General features: G+C 43.3%; 1 protein-coding gene across 2 annotated transcripts in view; it reads right to left on the bottom strand.

The window, feature by feature from the left end:
* The window catches only part of SLC24A2 (solute carrier family 24 member 2), a 247,913-nt gene that overhangs the window by 12,933 nt on the left and 214,452 nt on the right, over positions 1-20,528 (bottom strand). For both annotated transcript variants that reach the window (XM_012813838.1, XM_012813842.1), the window contains one exon: positions 9,909-10,040. In XM_012813838.1, coding sequence (XP_012669292.1) covers positions 9,909-10,040 — 132 coding nt within the window. The remainder of the gene's footprint in view (positions 1-9,908; positions 10,041-20,528) is intronic.

The following is a 20,528-nucleotide window of genomic DNA, read 5'->3' as shown; positions in this document are numbered from 1 at the left end:
ACAAACATGCATTCTAATAATCCATACGCCAGAAAACCTTTGAGATTAATTGCATCGAATAAGAAATGGGAAGGATCAATAGGTATAAAAATAGATTGGCTTATCTTATAGTCCCATGAATTATCAGGAATGCCACACAGACGAACCCACCCTGCAGCATCTATAGATTACCGATGGCAGTCAGACTCCGGGACATTTGAACCACACAGGTTGACTGTAGTAGAGAGAGGCAGAGAAGCCCAGTTGTGCTGGCCTCCACTAGGGTGGCAGATCAGATATTGCTCTTGGGAGTGTTTTCTTTCTTGTTCTCCACCCCAAACTATATTATGTCGAGTTCTGCTTCTAGCACTAGACATTGCACAATTACAGGGCTACAGTGTGAACACTTTCAATGTTTCCCAGGAACATCAGCCAAAAATCAGACACTCAGAATTCGGTGTTCCTTGCCCTTCCCCACTAAAGGGAAATCCTGCCCTGTCTTCTGTTGATGTCCTGTGTTGAAAAATTAGGGTCCTTTAAAACAAGCTCAGATAGCAGAATGCTGTCAGAGAGCCTCTCACCTATTATTGCTATACACTTTTTATTTCAAAGCTTTTCACTTCAAGAAACAATCCCACTTTTTGCTTTGATAATGCCATCCAATTTTGTCCAGAGAAATGAATCTTAGAGTTGACTTAGATGAAAGCAATCTCAGTTCTCTGAGGGGCTGACCTTGGGCAGTCAGGTAGAACACTTTCTGCTGTGGCTTTTGAGAGCTTTATTAAAAGGAAAAGATAACTTGTACCTAATAATCTTTTGAATATCTATAATGATGAACACAGTCTCTATCGCTCCAAACCAGACTTAGGTTCTCTTTACTAATTTCAAGTTTTCAATATATGTTTTCATTATCATTGTCATGGTTCTGTTAGACTTCACAGTAACATTTCTCTGTTTAAATGACTGCTTTGGTTGGGGGGAGGCATTCATTAGCAGAGATGTCTGCAAGACCAAGCAGGCTTGATTAAGCTGGGGGAGGGCATCAGGCCACAGTGAGTAGCCAAAACCTTACTCTTAAATGTTCCTCCAACCTGTTCCTCTCCCCTCCCCTCCCCTTCTCTCCTCTCTTCTCACCTCCCTCTTCTCTTCTTCCCCTTCCTTCTTTTCCCTCTTCTTTTCTTTCTTCAGGGTTTCATTTTGTCTCCTGGGCTAGGGTGCAGCGGCATTATCACAGCTCACTGCAACCTCAAACTTTTGGGTTTGAGCATCCTCCTGCCTTAGCCTCCTAAGTAGCTTGGACTACAGATATATATCACCATGCCCAGCTTTTTTTATTTTTTAGTAGAGATAAGGTCTCACTGTTGCTCAGGCTGGTATCCAACTCCTGACCTTAAGTGATACTCCCCCTTCACCCTCCCAGAGTTCTAGGATTACAGGCGTGTGCCACTGAACCTAGCCCCCTTCCTTTCCTTAGAAGGAAAATATTTCGGACAAGGATTCAGAGCCCTCCCAGGGACTTGAGCCCTTTAATACTAATGGCAAAAAAAAAAAAAAAGATCAGTTTTTCCAAGGTAGAGATTATGATATATACTTTTGAAAGCAAATTTCTTTAAAGCTGGGAGTTCAGCTGGGTTCTGGAGACCAGATACCCTGAGCCAGTGCTAAGAGGGCAAGTTTTCCTAGGCAAGGCACTTAGTTGACTGGGGTTCTCATCCTTTTCCTCTGGCCACAAGTCACTGTTTTAGGATCTTAAGTATGATGAGGGCTGTGCTCTGGTGACAGGGAAGAGAGGCCCTTTATGCCATGTGGGACCACCCATGTGATCTGAGCAGCAGCCTACACTGGCTTCTGAACACGGGGTGAGGGCAGTGGAGGCTTTCTCCATACTTTACCATGTGGCACATGTACTGGAGAACCCTCTTTTCATAAATTGCTCACTTTCCAGGTTATCTCATTTACAAAATATGTAATTATAAAATAATTTGCATGTCTGTTCATTGAGATTCTAAAAACTGATTCACCAATCAGAATCAAATCGTTTGAACATACACTTTATTTAAATCATCACTGGGCTATAGAACAGTCTCAGCAAAAAGGTAGAAAGCAAGGAATCAGACTAAGGATTTAAAGGAACTAAATTCAAGTCAACATATGAGGAAAAGCTCTCTAATTCAATATCAGATGATTGCGAGTCTTAAGAGGTCAATTGGTAACTAGTGGGCATTGAAACACACCTAATGTTGCATTTGGGGTACACTGAAAAAAAAAAGACTAAAGATAAAATTTCTTGGGTAATTTTCCATGTCTTCATCATAAACTACAGGTAGGTGAAGGCTGGGTACCTACTCTGTACCTTTATAGTGAACTTGAGATAAAATTCAAACCCAGATCTACCTGACTGGAGAGCATATGTTCCTAACATCTAGGTTATCCTAACTTGTTTTTGAAGAAAAATGGGGTCAATAATGCCCAAAATATACCCCACCATAGACATAATGATGATCGTCAAAATACTAGGCTCTGCTCTGAATGTCAGAGAATAAAAAAAGCACCAGGGACGTGGAGACAAGCATTCCAGCTGCATGGCCATCTGCCTCACCAAGTCCCATATTGTTCCTGCTTTGGAAGGATAACCCTTTGTGCATCAGCAGTTTGGCTAAGTGTTTCCTAACTGTCAAACTACCTTACCCTTTCCATTCTCACAGCCCAGGTCATTTCTTCTTCTTTCACTTTTTTTCTGGACCATTCCCCATATTTGGGCTCCATGGTTTCACTGCAGACTTCACTGCTCAGTAACACCTTCACTGTGTTTTAGTTACCAGTGTCATTGTAAGGAAGAAAATAGCCCATGAAGCCAAGCTCTAACATGTCAATTTGTGGTTAGTAATGGTAGTTCATTCTGACATCTGCTGGGATAGGCCTCATACTCATTAGCAAATAAGCAAATTGTGTCCATGTGCTGGCCATTTTGTTCCCAGCGTAATGGTTTACTTACATAATTGACAGCTAATGTTCTCATTAGAAGCTTTTAGTACACCAGAGTGATATTGGCTTGGCTTGAAAAAGTTACTGGACATTAACTGGTTGTACAAATTGGTCATACCGTTACTGAATTAAATTCAACGAATATTCACTAAGCATCTGCTCTCTGGAAGGTTCTGGGGTACACATGTTTCATAAAGTTCTCCCAAAGTACCCTATTAAAGATTGAAAGTGTGGTCTCTGGGTAACATGATTGGTATTGAAATTTTTGCTTATGAATCACAAGCAACGTGCTCTTAGACAAATAATTTAACCTTTCTAAGCCTTGGTTTCTTCATCTGTAAAATGGGAAAAATAACAATATCTAATTGTTCTATGGATTTCATGTACATAAAATGTCTAGCCAAGTGACTGGAACATAAGTGCTTAGATAATAATCATAGTTGCAGGAAAAAAACCCCTCAAAACAACAACAACAAAATAATCATAGTTGCTATTAGAAAATACAGTCATCCCTGATATCCATAGAGAATTGTTTCTAAGACACCCCTTCTTTGGAAACCAAAATCTGTAGATGCTCAAGTTTCTTATACAAAATGGCATAATATTTGCATTTAATCTATGCACATCCTCCTGAATACTTTAAATAATATCTAGATTACTTATAATGCCTACTAAAATGTAAATGCTATGTAAACTGATATTATATTGTTTTTATTTATATTTTAATTATACTATTGGTTTTTTTGTTTGTTTGTTTGTTTTCTTCCTAAATATATTTGATCTGTGGTTGGTTGAATGCACAACCTTGCAAATACAGAGGACTGAGTCCTTGTCCTCATTTGAGCTTCAAAAGATGAGGATGCTGATTCTTGGGGAGGTGAAAGTGACGATGGGGACCTGGCCTATAGTCTTGGCTTTGCCTCTCACTAGCTTTGTGTGCTTTGACAAGTCACTAAGGCTCCCTGGGCCTCAGCCACTCCATCCTTGCTGGAACTGTGCCTGGCCATGGTAGGCTCTCAGTAAATACTTGGTAAATGAACAAATCATAGAAATTAAAAACATCTAACTAGACTCTCAGGTCAATGGGGCATGATTTTGTATCTCATTTAGACACATTTTTGTTTTGTGAGAACATCCCTCCTAGGTAATGAATCTTTATTTTGTTTACTGTTTTCAATTTTCATCAAAGACATGTTCCTCATTAAGATTTACATTTGAGTTCTTTTACTTTTGAAACAAAGCCATTAATTTAAGAAAACTATAAACATGAAACCCATATTAATTATCTGAGCTAAAAGCATGCATGATTCAACAAACACTGTCATACGATTTGCATAGAAATGAAGTGGAAATAGAAACAAGTGGGAGTACTATTTAGTCTGAAACTAGAGGCATACATTAAAAAAATCACGTTTTCTTTGTAATTTTTGTCAAAGTTTGGCACATTCATTTTCTTTCTTTTTTCTTTTTTTTTTTTTTTTGAGACAGAGCCTCAAGCTGTCACCCTGGGTAGAGTGCTGTGGCTTCACAGCTCACAGCAACCTCCTACTCCTGGGCTCAAGCGAGTCTCCTGCCTCGGCCTCCTAAGTAGCTGGGACTACAGGCGCCTGCCACAACGCCTGGCTATTTTTTGGTTGCAGCTGTCATTGTTGTTTGGTGGGCCTGGGCTGGATTCGAACTTGCCACCTTAGGTGTATGTGGCTAGTGCCTTAGCCACTTGAGCCACAGGCGCCGAGCCAGCACATTCATTTTCATGGGTAATTCAAAATGTACTGAAGTAGCAGAGCTGCCAGGCTCTAAGGAGGAGCAAGTATCTATTACTTAAGTTTTTCTCCCTCTCTACCCCTGTGTATTTTCCTCAAGAGGCTCCTGTCAAAGTACCTGAGATCTATGGCAGATCTGCTTCCCTGGTCTCCACCTCAAGAGGTGCAGTCTCTTGTCCTGCTCTTTGAATCTGGGCTGGCTTTATGCATTGCTTTGACCAATAGAACATAAGGGAGTGACAGTGTGCAACTTTCAAATTAGATCTAAATCTTTTCTCCCTTGCTGCTCTTGGCAGTTTTCCATTATGGAAGTCCAGGCTACCTCACTTAAGGATAAGAGACCAGGTGGAGCAGAGATAAGTTGTTACACTGAGATAGCCCAGCCCCCAGCCATGTACAAGAGCCCCACAGAGACCAGTAGATGAACTGTCTGGCAGAGCCCAGTACTGATAGGCAAGCCACAGAATTATGGACTAAAAACATGCTTCTTGTTTCAAGCCACTAGGTTGGGAGGTGTGTTACACAGCAAAAAAACCCAAAAAAAACAAAAAAACTGATATAAGATCAAATCTAATCCAAATTTTCTTATTAAGCATGGTCCTTCTTGGCTTTTGTTCAACTGGCATGATTTCTTTTGTTTGGCTTACTGTCTATGCAGAGAATGCTTTAGGAATATCCTGGGTAAAGTGGGAAGAATGATTACCTTAAATGTGCAATATCTTATTGATGATTATCTCTTCCTGTATGCTCTTCTTAATCACAGAATGCCATGGCTGGCAGGGAATCTAGAGATATTCTAATCTTTATTCCCAGAGAAGGAAAATGGGGTCCAGAGTTGTGATGTGCCTTTTCCAGGGTTTCATAGCTCATAATTTATGGTGGAGGGGACCCACTATTGTCAATGGTAGAATGAAAGTGTTCTGGAATCATTACACATGGGCTCAAGTCCAGCTCCTGTCACTAATACAGCTGTGCAATCTTGCTCTGTAGTTATACATGGGCATGCCTTCCTTCCTCTACTAAACTTAGAGTTCCTTAATGATACAAATAGTGAATTCAGTGTCTTTACATCTCTTTAAGGGCCCAAGCCCAGTGTTTGGCATATAGTAAGTACTCAATAAATATTTGCTGAGGAAGTTTAAAAACAATCAAATGTTCCTCATGCCAGTCTCTCATTTCTGCTTGGAACAGTATGTAGTATACTCAGAAAAAGACAGAAAAAAATCCAGCCCATCCCAGGGATGGCCCTTGGGGACATGATGAGGGAAAGCCCCACTGGTTGCCCTGGCCCATGCCACAGAGGCTGGCTCTCAAGGGGGCACTACACAGGGACTGACCAGTCAATGGCATGGCAGAGGACAGCATTGTGTCCAGCCCCCATCTCTTTGCTCTGTGCCCCTTGGGATTGTAGAATCTGCCAGAGCAGTCATCATGATCCAGGTTGTGTGTTTTCCACTAGTTGCTGGTTGAGAGCCTTCTCTAACTGCTGGGGTCTGTTAAGACATGTGGGTCTGGCCACAACCAACTGAAAAAATATAAAGTTAGAAACAAGGTGAAAGAAAGAGACAAGGCACACAAAATAGAATATTCAAATGTGGGAACTCAGGGGACCACTGCCTGTTTGTGTGGTTCTGGTGGTGGCTCTGAGTGTCAGTTCCACTCAGCTTTTATCAAAGGCTATTTGTTCGTTAGCCCAAAGGGTAAGCTGAGGAAGGGAACAAAGACACAAGCCGTTTTTCTGAGTGAGCATATCACCTCCTATTGTTTCTATAATCATTAAGTTTAAGGGTGTGAGCAGTCTTGAGAAATCCAGAACCTGAGCCTTGTGTGGGGGCAGCTTCCTGTCTGAGGTCATACACACAGATTCCTAGGGAGGTGTTGAACTTGGCTAGTTCACTGTGGAATAAAACACCACTGGGGTCAATCTCCTCTGAAGAATCAGTGGGAGTGAGGAATTTTCCTCCCATCACCACCACAGAGGGTCTTCCTCTGCAATAAGGGATGTAAGGCCTCCTGCCCATATTTCAGGGCTTGAGCTGTTCCCTTGATCTCTGCCCCAGCCAAATACAAATTCCACAATGGGTATGTGCTTTGACTATTTACTGGGCAGGAAGTGGCCTTTAAGGCCTTGCCACAGCATCTTCTGTGGCCATTATTTTTTTAGAGTGTTCATAGACCCAGCAGGGGTGTTTGTTTGTAAGCTGTATTCCCAACAGGCCAGAGCTCTAGGAAAAGCAGGAAACTTGCTCAGATAAGAAATTTAGCAGTGGCCAGTTTAAAGGAAGCTAGCTGACTTTCCCTGGTCCTGCTTCACTCAGCTTACTTTTTGATTTCCCCCTTTTTCTGGGGGTGTTTCCCCTTGCCAAGAATGGGGTCTTCAGTCCCCATTCTGCTTGCATCTAACAGATTCTTTGACCTTTAGGCTCAGATTAGCATGAGGGTGGACACTTAGCCAGTCCTTGCTCTAAGAAGCCCTTTCAAGCCCAAGTGCCCAGGCCTTGAGCTGCCATCCTCCTCTTCCCTCTTGTGCATGTCCCTGATGCATCAGTGGTTGTTTTCTGACTTCCTCCTATCAGCCATCCAGCTCCCTGAACTCTGGGCCATACCATACTAGGCGTTTTGTGAAGATTTAGGAAACCATATACAGTAGAACCTCCATAGTTGACCACCTCCTTAAGTTGACCTAATTTTTATAGACTAGACATGTACCACACATACGTATCAGTAAACTAGGCCTAGTTCCTTATGTTGACCACCTCTGTATGTTGATCACTTTCTGATTCCCTTATAGAGGCTCTACTGTATATCTCCCTGATTCTCCTCCCTGGGGTCAAAAACAAAAGCACTGGGCTAAATGGCACAGCAATAGAAAGAGAAAGCATGGGTGAATGGGAATGAGCACCTCTCAGAAATATCAATGAGATATGAACAACAACAAAAACAAAAATCAAATGATCCATCTATTTGGCTGTACGTTTTCAGGAAGCTCTGCCTTTTTATATGGCAGATGCTCTGCATTTGCGTCTTGAATAAAGAAACCTAAATATTGCTTTAAGTGAACAATACCTATTAGAAGCATCCTTTCCTATCCTTTCTAAAGTTGAGAGTCCTTACACAAGGGACCCCTTTTCCAGCTTTCCACCAGGCTGGATTATTTATAGGCCAGGCTAATGGACTGGGATTTTTCTTCTGTCTTTTTCAAATGGAGAACATAGGACCATCATGAAACTCTTGAAGACTTATAAGATTATACTGGTTATTACTATAGTATTTTTCTATTCCAGACACTTTTAGAAACAATTTTTTTCAGATTTTATACCTTGTGGTATCATAAAATAGGAGAGGCACAAACCATGTGCTTACACAGACCTGGGTCTGAATCTCAGCTTTATCTTCAAAGAAATGGCCAGGTATAAATTGTTAACTAAGTTGTGCCTAAATTTTTTCTTACTTATGCCAATAATATATATATTCCTACCCTAGGTGTTTACTGAGTTCCCACAATAGAGCTTGTTGTAGGCCAATAAATCAAGGCCCTGGACTCTCAGGGTGGGGAGAGCCTCTTAGAGCAAGGGCTGGCTAAGTGTCCATCCTCCACGTAATCTGAGCCTAAAGGTCAAAGAAGCTGTTAGAGAAGGCTCTCAACCAGCATCTCCTGGAAAACACACAGGAATCAACCACCACAGTAGTTACCTGGATCATGATGACTGCTCTGGCAGATTCTACAATCCCAAGGGGCACAGAGCAAAGAGATGGGGCTGGACACGATGCTGTCCTCTGCCATGCCATTGACTGGTCAGTCCCTGTGCAGTGCCCCCTTGAGAGCCAGCCTCTGTGGCATGGGCCAGGGCAGCCAGTGGGGCTTTCCCACATCATGCCCCAAGGGCCATCCCTGGGATGGGCTGGATTTTTTTCTGTCTTTTTCTGAGTATGTTACATGCTGTTCCAATTAGAAGTGAGATTGTCATGAGGAACATTTAGTATAGAATCTGATACGTAGTAGGTACACAATGTTGTGCCTTTGTATGTATGTGAAGTGCCATAACAGAAAAATGGAGCTCCTTCTCCTTTTGTTTCGTTAGTTCTTACACATCTGGGGCAATGGCCCACAAACCAAGTTCAACAACGCTTGGAGGGGATGTTCTCTTGATTTTATCTACACTTCGATTGTACTTTGCTGATCACAGAATGGTATTCTGTTCAAACCCCCAGTAGATAATGGTAGATAATAACATCAGTTCTAGTAATGATAATGATACAGGAAGGAGAAGACCAGATATGTAGGCATTTATACTACACAAATGTAATTTTTAAAATTATTCTTCCAACTATGTGAAGAAAAAGTGAGTTGCACTATTCCTGCCTCAGATCTTCATTGCCCTTCTCAGAAATAATCACATGTGGTGGTTATAAAACACAGTTACAAATTTTTTGACATTCTTCCTATCAAGAGAGTCATATCTATATGACCCTGAAGTCTCCTTCATAAACTTTTTGTCTACTCCCCGGAATCAAGAAAGACAGGCTTGTGACTGCTTTGGCCAGTGGAACACAGTAGAAGTGCCTCTGCGTATAATCAAAGCCCATGCAGCTTCTGCCTTCTCAGTCTACTGAAACACCCACTCTCGGAGTCCTGACCTCTCTGTAAGATGTCTGAGTATCCTGAGGCCACCACGCGGTGAGAAAGCCTGAGTCATGCCATGAGGCCATGTTTAGGCACTCCCGCAAACAATCCCAGCTGAGCCCAGTTTTTGAATTATCTCTGTTCAGGTGCAAGAAACATCAGCAAAGAAGTTTCCAGATGGTTCTAGTTCCCAGCCCTGAGATACCCCCAACCATGCAAGTCTTCCTAGATGAGGCCCAAGTCAGTGTGGGGCAGAGACAAGCTACCCCCAATGTGCTCTGCTCTAATTCCTGATCCACGGGATCCAGCAGGATGAAATGGTGGTTGTTTCATATCCCTATGTTTTGAGGTTGTCTGTTATGCAGATTTGATAACCTGAATAATCACTGTGATTGTATCTGTCTGGAGAAATTTTCCGCATATATTAGAAGACACATGAATCTGTGTTGCCTTCCCCTTTCCTTATAACATAAATTGAAGTAGATTATGCACCATGCTTTTCACGGGGAACCTATTTAAAAACCAACCAAACAAACAAACAAAAACGCTTTACTTACAGGTTTGCGAACGTCTGGTAAGGTGATCCAGAGAGGAAATACTATGGGCAAAACAATCAGAAATGTGACTTGCTTGCGGCTGTCGGAAGGCCAGGCCAGGCTGAGAGGCTGGTCGTCCTCGTCATCAGCTGTCTCTGTGGTCTGTTGTAAAAAGAACCAGAGAAAAAATAAACGAAAAAGAGGAAGACTCACAGGCCAAAACAGCGCAGAGCAAGGGAGGGCCGCTGCAGGCCTCACTGGGGGCTTTCCTGAGCTATCAGGGATGTTTTAGGTTTGTAGGAGAAGCCCCTCTGCCACAGTGTGAGTGCAAGGATGAAACAAGGAGTTGTGCAGCTGTGAGAATGGAAGACGTTTCTTGTCTGTCCTTGAACACGCTTTGGATTCTTAAATTCATCAATTGATAATTTAACTGGAGGGGTTACAGCTACGATCTACAAACTTATGAGAAAGTATCTGCAGAGCTAAAGACCTGATGGCCACACTCTCCCCTTCTTTCCTCCCCCTTGAGGACGTAGCACAGGATTCAGAATCCTTGGGAAGGAGAACATGGATGCACCGATAAAAATCACAACCCCTCCCCCCTTTATTTTTTTAGCGTACTGATTTTCAGCAAGCAAATGAAAGAAACCAAAGAAACCAAGAAACAATTCAGTGATAATACTGAGAGCTGAATTCCCTCCCACTGGCCCTGGAATAGTTAAGCTTGTAGGTTTTTTTGCATGGTTGTGAGTCTTTAACCTGCTTAACCACCTACCCAAAGCAAAGACCTGAAGCCATTTTACTTGCAGCCAAAGACTTTTTATGCAAATATGTGCCTAGATCCTCACAGAAACAGAAGGCAGAAATGGAGCAAGACACTGAACCTGCCCAAGGTCTCCAAGGTGGATGTGAACTTCAGAGTTTCTGACTCAGCAGTCAGCGGCCAGTGTTTTATTTGCCCGTTGCTGTAGTCAGCAGCTTCTGAAGTCCCAGAGCTGGAAGAGATGGAAGGCGGATCTGGGCCCGGCAGGATGACCATTAGCCTGTCAGATGGGCCCTTAGAGTTTCCAAAACAGCACTGTAGACACCATCAATCACTTCCTTCCCTGCTTGTTTAAAAATGAAAACTGCAGCCGCAGACCACGCATCAGATCTAAAAATATCAACAGGAACTTTTCCACCAATGCTTCATTTTGAGACCATATAAATAACTTCAGAAAGCTCCTGCCCCTGTGACTCTTGCTTCCAGCATCATGCACTTTTCAAGCAGGAGCACTGACCTCCTCCAGGGCCTATGTCCCTAAGCAGATGCCAGGTGGGGCAGACTCAGGCCAGTTGGCATTGGGGGCAAAAGAGGTCAAGGCTCGGTGTGAGACCCAACTCACACCACTGCTGTGTTATGTTTGCTTATTGGGCAAACCCTAGGGTTTGCGGTGGTTTACACAACCTCCTATATTCAACTCTCTCCAGGAGTGCAAATTAAAAAAAAAAAAAAAAGAAAGGGATATTAAACTGCATTGAAAAACATTAGTAATAACAGGTTCCTTTGCTGTTGGTATATGTCCTTGGCCGTGGGTAAAAGAGTTTATAAATAGCAAATATGAAGGAATTAAGGAGATTAGGTAATAAATCAGAATTAGGAAGTTAGCTTAGTTGATTTTGGTTGCTTGATTTTCATTAAATACGCATCTCATACACCCTATCTCTTTGCTATGCCATTCACATGTTCTTCCATCCTCAGCTTCCTTTACTCCATCCTGAGGCTCCCATCACTGGTGGAAGTCGAGGTGTGCTGGCTCTGCTCCCTCTTCCAAGCCACCTCCATATCTTCTGAGAATATGGAGCAGACGTGGATAATCTCATTCCTTACTGGGCTTGCCGGCCTCCTAAGGAGTCAGCTGGTTACATGAATAATCTCTGTGTCATGGGCCAATCAGGATGAAGGAGATAGGGGCATTTCCCTGTCTGTTATCCACCAGATATGATCCTTTTTTGTTTAATCCAAATGAATGACTTCCCTCCCCCCAGATAGTGGATACCCCATGATGGGCCTGGCAGAGTTGAGGTATTGCACCATTCCTTAGTACCCCAGCTCATGGAGAAAGGAGGCTTGGTCACAGCAGAGGGTTGACGTCCCTGAAGACCCAGGAAGCTGATCTGATGAGTTCAAGGCTCTTCGCCATTCTGGGCTCCCTCTCCCATCTCTGTCCCTTACTGCCATCCATAGTTTAGCAACTTCTCTCTAAATTCTAAGAGAATCTTTTTCTGAGAAAAAACAAAAGCAACTCTTTATGACTCATGTCATTTTAATGACACCAACAGATGGTGACATTTCATCAATAACCCTTCTGCTTCTAACCTACGGATTAGCTCCTTTCTCCATCTGCCAAAGTCACCAGGCAGGCAGTGCCACTAGCAAATAGCAGAAAATAATTGTCTGTTTAGATGCATAAGCTCTAAACACATTACCATCCAACGCAAACAATTAGCTATATTGTGCGGCTTCCAAAAGCTGCATTTGAGGTGGTTGTTGCTAAGGCAGAAAGGGATGAGGAGAAGAGGCTGAGTCTCAGTCTGTGCAAACAGGGCTCTCCACAGGGACTTCACAGCTGCTAGGGGTCAAGGCCTGCACTGCAGGGAAGTGCAGGAGCTGGGAGTCCTGGGGAGGATTCCAGGGGTGCCCCAGGAGCAAGGCTGTCAGCTTACTTTAGGTGAAATTCTCTTTATCTTCTTGCCTAGCAAAATCTCACTTTGGCTCAATGGGTTACAGCTTCCAAGCTGGTTGGAGAAATGGAAGGAAAAAACACTGTTCCAAGTGTGAGGCCTGTTTTGCTTTTGCTCACTGAAGTCAGGGCAGTGATTTTTCGGGAATTGTGGCATGTTGGCTTTAACCTTGCCACAACCCACCCTTACCTCCTGAAACTTCTGCAGACTGTCCCTAGAAAACAAAACAAAGTGAAATGATCTAGAAAGAGCCCAAATGTCTTTCCATGTGAAGGGTGGAAATAGTTTGATAGCTGCTGAGGGGTCTGAGAAGCCCCAGAGTTGTGCCAATCCAGGGCCCATCATTACGGCTTCAGGGCTTCATAACCTTTGACTTGGAGAATCTGAGAGGAAAACACAGCACTGGAGGTTCCCCCAGGGTGGGTGGGGTGCTGGTTGTCAGACCGTAAAGGAGTGATGTGGCTTTCCGGGAAGGGCAGCTGGGAGAGAATCAGAAATCCTGACTCGCGGAGTCTGCTCCGGCTGCCTTCCTTGGGCAGCCACCACTGTCATCTGTGAGCCTTCACTGAGCGCCTTCAGGTGCAAACTGTGCATTCAGTTCTAGGACTGTAGCCTTCAAGGAGTCTTGGATTTAAAAAGGGAGACAGAACAGATGATTCCAAAGAATTGATGGTTTATTCAGTTACAGAGATGCAGGTGGGATAAGTGGCAGGAGACTTCTGCTTATTCTCTAATATCTGTCCTGCAGGTCATGGACTCATTGTGCATGACCCCCAATTCATATACTGAAGCCCTAATCCCCACGTACCTCAAAATGGGAATTTATTTGAGGATAGGTTCTTTTTCCTGAGACAGAGTATCACTTTGTGGCCCTGGGTAGAGTGCCGTGGCATCATACCTCACAGCAACTTCAGACTCCTGGGCTCTTCTTGCCTCAGCCTCCCAAGTAGCCAGAACTACACAAATGGTCCACAATGCACAGCTAATTTTTCCTATTTTTTGTAGAGATGGGGGTCTTAGTCTTGCTCAGGCTGGTCTTGAGCTCCTGAGCTCAAGCAATCCACCCACCCTGGCCTCCCAGAGTGCTGGGACTCCACGTATGAGCTACCACACCTGGCTGGGGATAGGGTTTTTAAAGAGGCAATTAAATTAAAATGAGGCCACTGGGATGGGCCCTCATATAATCTGACTGGTGTCCTCAAAGGTAGAGATTAGGACACAGAGAGAAACCAGGGCTGCATGTGCCTGGGGGAAAGGCCACGCAGGATGAAGACGCAGTGAGGGGGTGGCCTCTGCAAGCCAGGGAGAGAGGCCTGGGGAACCTGCCCTGTCCACACCTTGAGCTTAGACTTCTAGCCTTCAGAACTACGAGAAAATACATTTCAACTAAAAATATCACAAATAAGAAATACAGTTAACAATTGTTTACATGGCATTTATGTTGTAGTAGATATTCTAAGTAGGCCAGAGAGGGAGTCCATAGGTTATACATAAGTTATATGCTATTTTGCCATTTCATATCAGAGACTTGAGCATCTGTGGATTTTGCTATCCAAGGGGGCACTAGAACCCATCCCTGGCCAATACAGAGGGATAACTGTGCGGCCCTTCTGCTTTGACAGCAGGAAAACGCACTTTTACTGAGGTCTGGAATAAAGACTCTGTTTTAGAGCCTTCCCCTCAGCAAGGTGCAGCCATATGGTTATGTTCTGGGCAGTGGAATATATCAGAAGTATCCTCCCCAGCTTCCTGGATATGTCCTTCCTCCTTCGCCCTTCCTGCGGGCTGGCATAGGACATTTTGGCCAAAGTATGAATGATCATCTTGGACCATGAGGGGGGAAAGGAGTATACAAGGATTTGAGTTCCTGACATCCATCAGTGAGCCATTCCAACTCTAGACTTCTTATACCGATTTGAGAAAGATACAAGTTCTATCTTGTTCAAGTCACCGTTATTTTGGAGTTTTGGTTACTCACAGTGGAACCTTATCCTAACCACCCAGTGTTCTCTTCATGAGAACTCCTGGGAGAAGTAGTTCTCATATCTCAGCACAAGGAAGTCATGCATCTTTGGAGAAACTTTAAAACTTTTAGAAATACTGTGAATCTGGCAATTGATGCTATTCTTCCCTTGCTTTGTCTGCTGGGGAGTTCAGAGTCAAACTGGTAACCCCCATCCAGCAATCATAGGACTGGAATCTGTGCTCACTGTGTTCCAGTCTTACTGTTGTCCTTTCTTTTCCATTTTTTGCTGTATTTTCTCAAAACTATTCACTTTATCCTTTTGTGTCAGATATATTTTTGCAAGCAGCCTTGAATTTCTGTGACTAAGTGGGGCAGGCTTAAGTAAAAAACTAAAAGTCCTCAGTGGCAAAATACAAATTTTGGTGTAACTTTATCATATTAAAAAGAGAAAGAGCCAGGCACAGTGGCTCATGCCTGTAATCCTAGCATTCTGGGAGGCTGAGGTGGGTGAATTGAGCTCAGGAGTTTAAGACCAGCCTGAGACCCTGACTTTACTAAAAATAGAAAAACTAGCCGGGCATGGTGGTAGACATCAATAGTCCCAGCTAGTTGGGAGGCTGAGGCAGGAGGATTGCTTGAGCTCAAGAGTTTGAGGTTGTTGTGAACTATGATGCTACCGCAGCACTCTAGCCTGGGCAATAGAGTGAGACTGTCAAAGGGAGTGTGGGGGGAGGGGAGAGAGAGAGAATGAATGAATATAAATGTTATTCTAAGTGACAACTGGTGATAAGTGGACAACCTCCTTCTAGGACTCATTTCTCAATCCTGGAGGTGGATGTCTGGATGTTTGATGTTTGGCTGTCAGAGCACCTAGGAAGAATAGAAGAGAAGAGTTTCAGGGGCCTGTTAGCATCTATTGGAAGGTTTCTGGAGCAACTGACTTGTTTTTATTTTTGTGTATCTAGTACACGGGAGGTGGAGCGCAGTCTCTGCATTTGTGGTCTACCGTCATGAGCATCTATTCTGCCTTTTTGCACGCGCATCTCACCCCTGTCCACTTGTCTCTGGTATGGATATTTGCCCCAGGATAAGAGGAGACTGAGCTGGATTCACCAAGTCCAGAGGCTGTCTCTGAAGCCCGCAATGTATTTCTTTCTTTCTTTCTTTTTTTTTGAGACAGAGTTTTATGTTGCCCTTGGTAGAGTGCCGTGACGTCACGGTTCACAGCAACCTCAAACTCTTGGGCTTAAGCAATTCTCTTGCCTCAGCCTCCCAAGTAGCTGGAACCACAGGCAACCGCCACAACACCTGGCTATTATTATTTTTTTTTTTTTGCAGTTGTTTAGCTGGCCTGGGCCGGGTTCAAACCTGCCACCCTTGGTGTATGTGGCTGGGGCTGTAACCACTGTGCTACAGGCACCAAGCCCAGAAAAATATTTCTTGCAAGCAACCCAATTCCTTATTTTTATGAAGTGCAGTGTGGAAGATTCCAGTGTGAAAATAGGCCCATGTTAACATAGTCTCTTCTATCAGAGAATTATAATAAAAACTTAAGAGACATCTGAAAATAGGCCACCTTCAAGTTCAGTTTCATTGATTGGTAATAACACTTCATCTCCAGCTCACAAGGAGCAATCTCAGAGGAGAACCTGGATCTGTCTAGGTCTCAGCTCAGTTGGGATTTAATTCTGTCCAGAAGTGACGTTCTTACATCTCTATCCTACTCACTTTGAGTCATTTCCAGGCTGGGTGTGGTGGCTCATGCCTATAATCCTAGCATTTTGGGAGGCCAAGGCGGGTAGATTACCTAACCTCACAGGTTCCAGACCAGCCTGAGCATGAGCAAGACCCCGTCTTTAAAAATAGCTGGGTGTTGTGGCGGATGTCTGTATTACCAGCTACTTGGGAGGCTGAGGCAAGAGAATTGCTTGAACCCAAGAGTTTGAGTTTGCTATGAGCTATCATAGCAGTCTACCAAGGGTGAAAGACTCTGTCTCAAAAAGAAAAAAAAAAAAAGGAGTGTCACCTCTTCCTGGGGAGCCCCTGCAGTGTGGCCTGATGCTGGAAAAAAAATGTTAGCACAAATATCTGTGTAAAAATATAATTTACTCTAAAACACTGGTGTACCTCACTGCTTTCTAGGCTCCTGTAGACCTTAAACACGTGTCATCATGAGAAAGAGTTCCTTTGTTCCAGGACTGCCTTCCTGTTCAAGAACTTGTTATTCAGCTCATTACATGGACAATAATAGTTCCCAAAAGACCAACTGCAATCACGGACCTCTGCCTTCAGTTAGAATTAGAGCTTTAGGCCCTAGGAGAAAAAGCCCCAGAATTTTAGGGTTAGAAAGGTCCTGGCTTGTTGAGAATGGCTCTCTCACTTGATGGATAAGGGCCTTGAAATGAGGTGACCTGATAATGAAGGTCATGGGGCCAGGACAGGCATGAGTAACTCCCAAGTCCCAGCTCAAGGATCTTCTCCCATTTCATAGATTCCCTTCCTCATTCCTAAAAAATAGGTGTGAACGTGCTTTATGTCCAGTTATACCCGGATCCTCAGATTTGTGTTGTAATAAATTTAACCTGTTAAAAAAGCCAGCTCTAGCAAACACTAAGCATTTGATTGACATAATTTTTCCTGATTTTCTTGAACCAAAAACTAATGGTTCACATTTCCTTAAAAAATCTGTTAGAAAACATCTGAACATTGTATTCTTTACCTTTGTTCAAAGTAACATCCATGACAGCCCCGAAGGGGAAATGAAGGGCAGGCTTGGGGGTGTGGTTTTAGGAGGGGGCATTGTGATGCCTCCTCCCCTCCTCTGTCTCCTTGAGTGACATCTCCAAGGTGCCAGGTACAAATTTAAAAATGAAATGTAGGCGGTGATAAGATATCAACGAACTCCAGGATCTCACATATAGCTGAGGAAGAAAGACTTATTCTTAAGGGCAGAGATTTAACTCAGGTTTGATGTAGGAAGAGGTGGCAACCAAGTGCACTATGACCAAAATGACGGCTTGAGATTTTATGCTGGTGTCACCCCTGATTCCTAACTGTGGATAATCCTGCACTGGCAAATTCTATGATAAAAGGGGTATCTTGGGCACATTGGATAAGACAGATCAAGCCCTTGATTATTATAAACTTTCCTGGGGCTAACTTTAGCAAGAAATGATAAAGGAGATGGGTTATTTTCAGACTCAGCATTCAGTGTTCAAAGGCCTGTGGAGCCCCATGGGAGGAATATGCACAGAAAAACATCATCATCTTTAAACAAGGAGCTATCTGCTTCTCCTCCTCCCTCCCTCCACATCTATTATTGAAGCATTAAAAACACTCTCTTTGACAAAGGTGGAGTGTTTTATTTTTCCAATTAGGTTTCCTTGGGAACTGGTAAAAAGGTGTGTGCGCCTATACAATGAACGTGTGGGAGGCTCCCAGGGAGAGAAGAAATCTTGAAAGTGCCTTCCTTAATGAAGGGCTGGTTGGAGAAGAGACAAAGATCCACTTCTCATACGGTTTTTATTAAATAGGAAGTCAAACACAGGCTGTCTTAAATATGCATTATGTACCAGAATGTTCTTTTTACAGCATTATTATTATAAAATTAACTGAGATAATCCATCAAAAGCACTTAGGACAGTGTCTGGCACATAGAAAATGCTGGACCAAAAAAAAAATGTTAGTTGTTATTATTTAAAAAATACTTTGGGAAATAATTTCTTCAAACATTTGAAAGTGTTGACTAGGTGAATTATAGTGACATTTCCCGAATTCTATGATTCCATTATCTGATATGGAAGTGGAAACTGCTATACTTTTGTTCCTCTATTTTGTCCACTTGCCTAATATTTATTGAGCATTTATTGACGATAGAGATCTCAACAATTTAATTTCTTTTCCCCCAGGTAATATGAATAAATAGAAGGCCTGTGTAAATAAGACGAAAGGAAAAATTTCACAGCCCCAAGGAGAAAATACTATTTTATTCCAGTAGGTAGGCTTTAAGTAGACTTTCTATCAGAAACAAAGCTTCCAAGCAGATGGCAAGACTCATAATATTGTGACACCTCGATTCTGCCTTTTGTGCAGAGCTAAAAACAATAGTAGAGTTGAAACACTCAAAGGTAAAATTACTAAAAATGCACAGTCACACTTTGAGACAGTGAAAGGCTCTAAAATCAACAACTCTATGCCAAGTAAAAGGTGCCTCCCGAGAAACCTTCCATAGCGTGCTCTCCATCTTGTAAGCTTAAATCACTCCATGTTTTAGTACAAAGAACATACTATAGATTCCCAGCCATAATTACAGGTTGGCTCAGGGACAGTAAATTGTTCTTATCTCCATTGTTTGCTAAATAGATTGGCCAATTAGTGTGGTCTACGTACTAATAGCCTTTATTATGTTGGCTGACCACAGAAAGACAAAATTACACTTGAAATTGGAACATGGGAAGATAGACCCATCAAAGTATTCATTACTGGTTTTGGATCATTTTGCCCTCTTAGACTCAAAGATCTGAACTCAAAATCTCAAGTGACACATGGAAAATGAACTTTTGGGACCTTGAAACTGTATTTCAAGACTCGCCAAACAAAGCATGCTAAGTCACTTCCAAAGCAACTTGGGGTTTGGGGATGGCCTTCCTATGGCCTCTAAGGCACAGGATACATTACCATCGCCTTTTCTTTGAAAAGGAAATGAAAACAGGGAAAATCTGGAAGAAGAAGAACTGTTAGATCAGATGATGGGAAACTAGAAAGCCATATTTGGAAAAGTTCAGTTATTCTAAGATTTGAGCCCTTACTGTAATAAACTGAAAGTTTGTGTTTCCTCCCAAATTCAATTCCACCCAGTGTGGCTATATTTGGAGATGGGCCCTTTAACAAAGTAATTAATGTTAAGTGGGGCTTTGGTCCAGTGGGATGAGTGTCCACATAAGAAAAGATATCAGAGAGCTTGTGTTCTCTCTGTTTCTCTCTATGTCCCCCCTCCCCCAAGTGTACCATGCACTAAGGAAAGGCCATGTGAAGACATAACGAGAAGGTAGCCCTCTGTGAGCTAGGAAGAAAATCCTTCCAAGAGACTGAATCTGTCAAAACCTTGAACTTGAACTTCTAATACCCAGATGGTGGAGAAAACAAATTTCTGTTGTTTAAACCACCAGTCTGTAGCATTTTATTAAGGCAGCCTGAGCAGGCTAATACACTGATCCTATGGACAACTAATCTTTTTAAAGATCACAGTTTTTTTTTTTTTTTCCAGTGAACTCTGAACTCTTTATTGGTATAAGGACATGCTGCTCTACTGCCTCAGTGTCTCAGAACTTTGGTGTCATTGGTCTCAGACACCACTTTGCCGTCCACTATCCTGCGGGTGGTGGTCTTCTGGATGGTTTGCATGGAGTTGCTGCTGTCCAGGGCATCACCAAGGTTGAAGTCCTCCCCATCTTCCAGCAGACGGCGGTAGGTGGCGATCTCAGCCTCTAGCTTGACCTTGATGTTTAGCAGTGCCTCATACTCCTGGGCCTGGCGCTGCCCCTCTGCCCGGGTCTGTGCCAGCTCTGACTCCAAATGCAGCAGGACCCCATTGAGTTGCTCCATCTGCATGGCGTAGTGGGCCTCCACCTCCCTCAGGCTATCCTCCAACCTGGACTTCTGATTTCTCATGGAGTCCAGTTCAATCTCCAAGGACTGGACTGTACGCATCAGCTCTGTGAGCATTGTCTTAGCAGCTCCGACTTCAGCAAACTGTGAGGTGACCACTGAGGTGCTCTCCTCAATCTGCTGGGACCAGGTCTTGGCCAGCTCTTCTTGGTTCTTCCGAGCCAGCTCATCATACTGGGCTCGCATGTCTGCCATGATCTTGCTCAGGTCCTGGGATTTGGGAGCATCTACCTCCACAGTCAACCCAGAGCTGGCAATCTGGGCTTGTAGGACTTTTACTTCCT

Source organism: Otolemur garnettii, unplaced genomic scaffold, assembly GCF_000181295.1.
Source record: "Otolemur garnettii isolate 467f Iridium unplaced genomic scaffold, OtoGar3 scaffold00006, whole genome shotgun sequence".
Taxonomy (NCBI): Eukaryota; Metazoa; Chordata; class Mammalia; order Primates; family Galagidae; genus Otolemur; species Otolemur garnettii.
The sequence above is the reverse complement of the archived record's forward strand: the minus strand, read 5'-3'. Positions and strand labels throughout refer to the sequence as shown.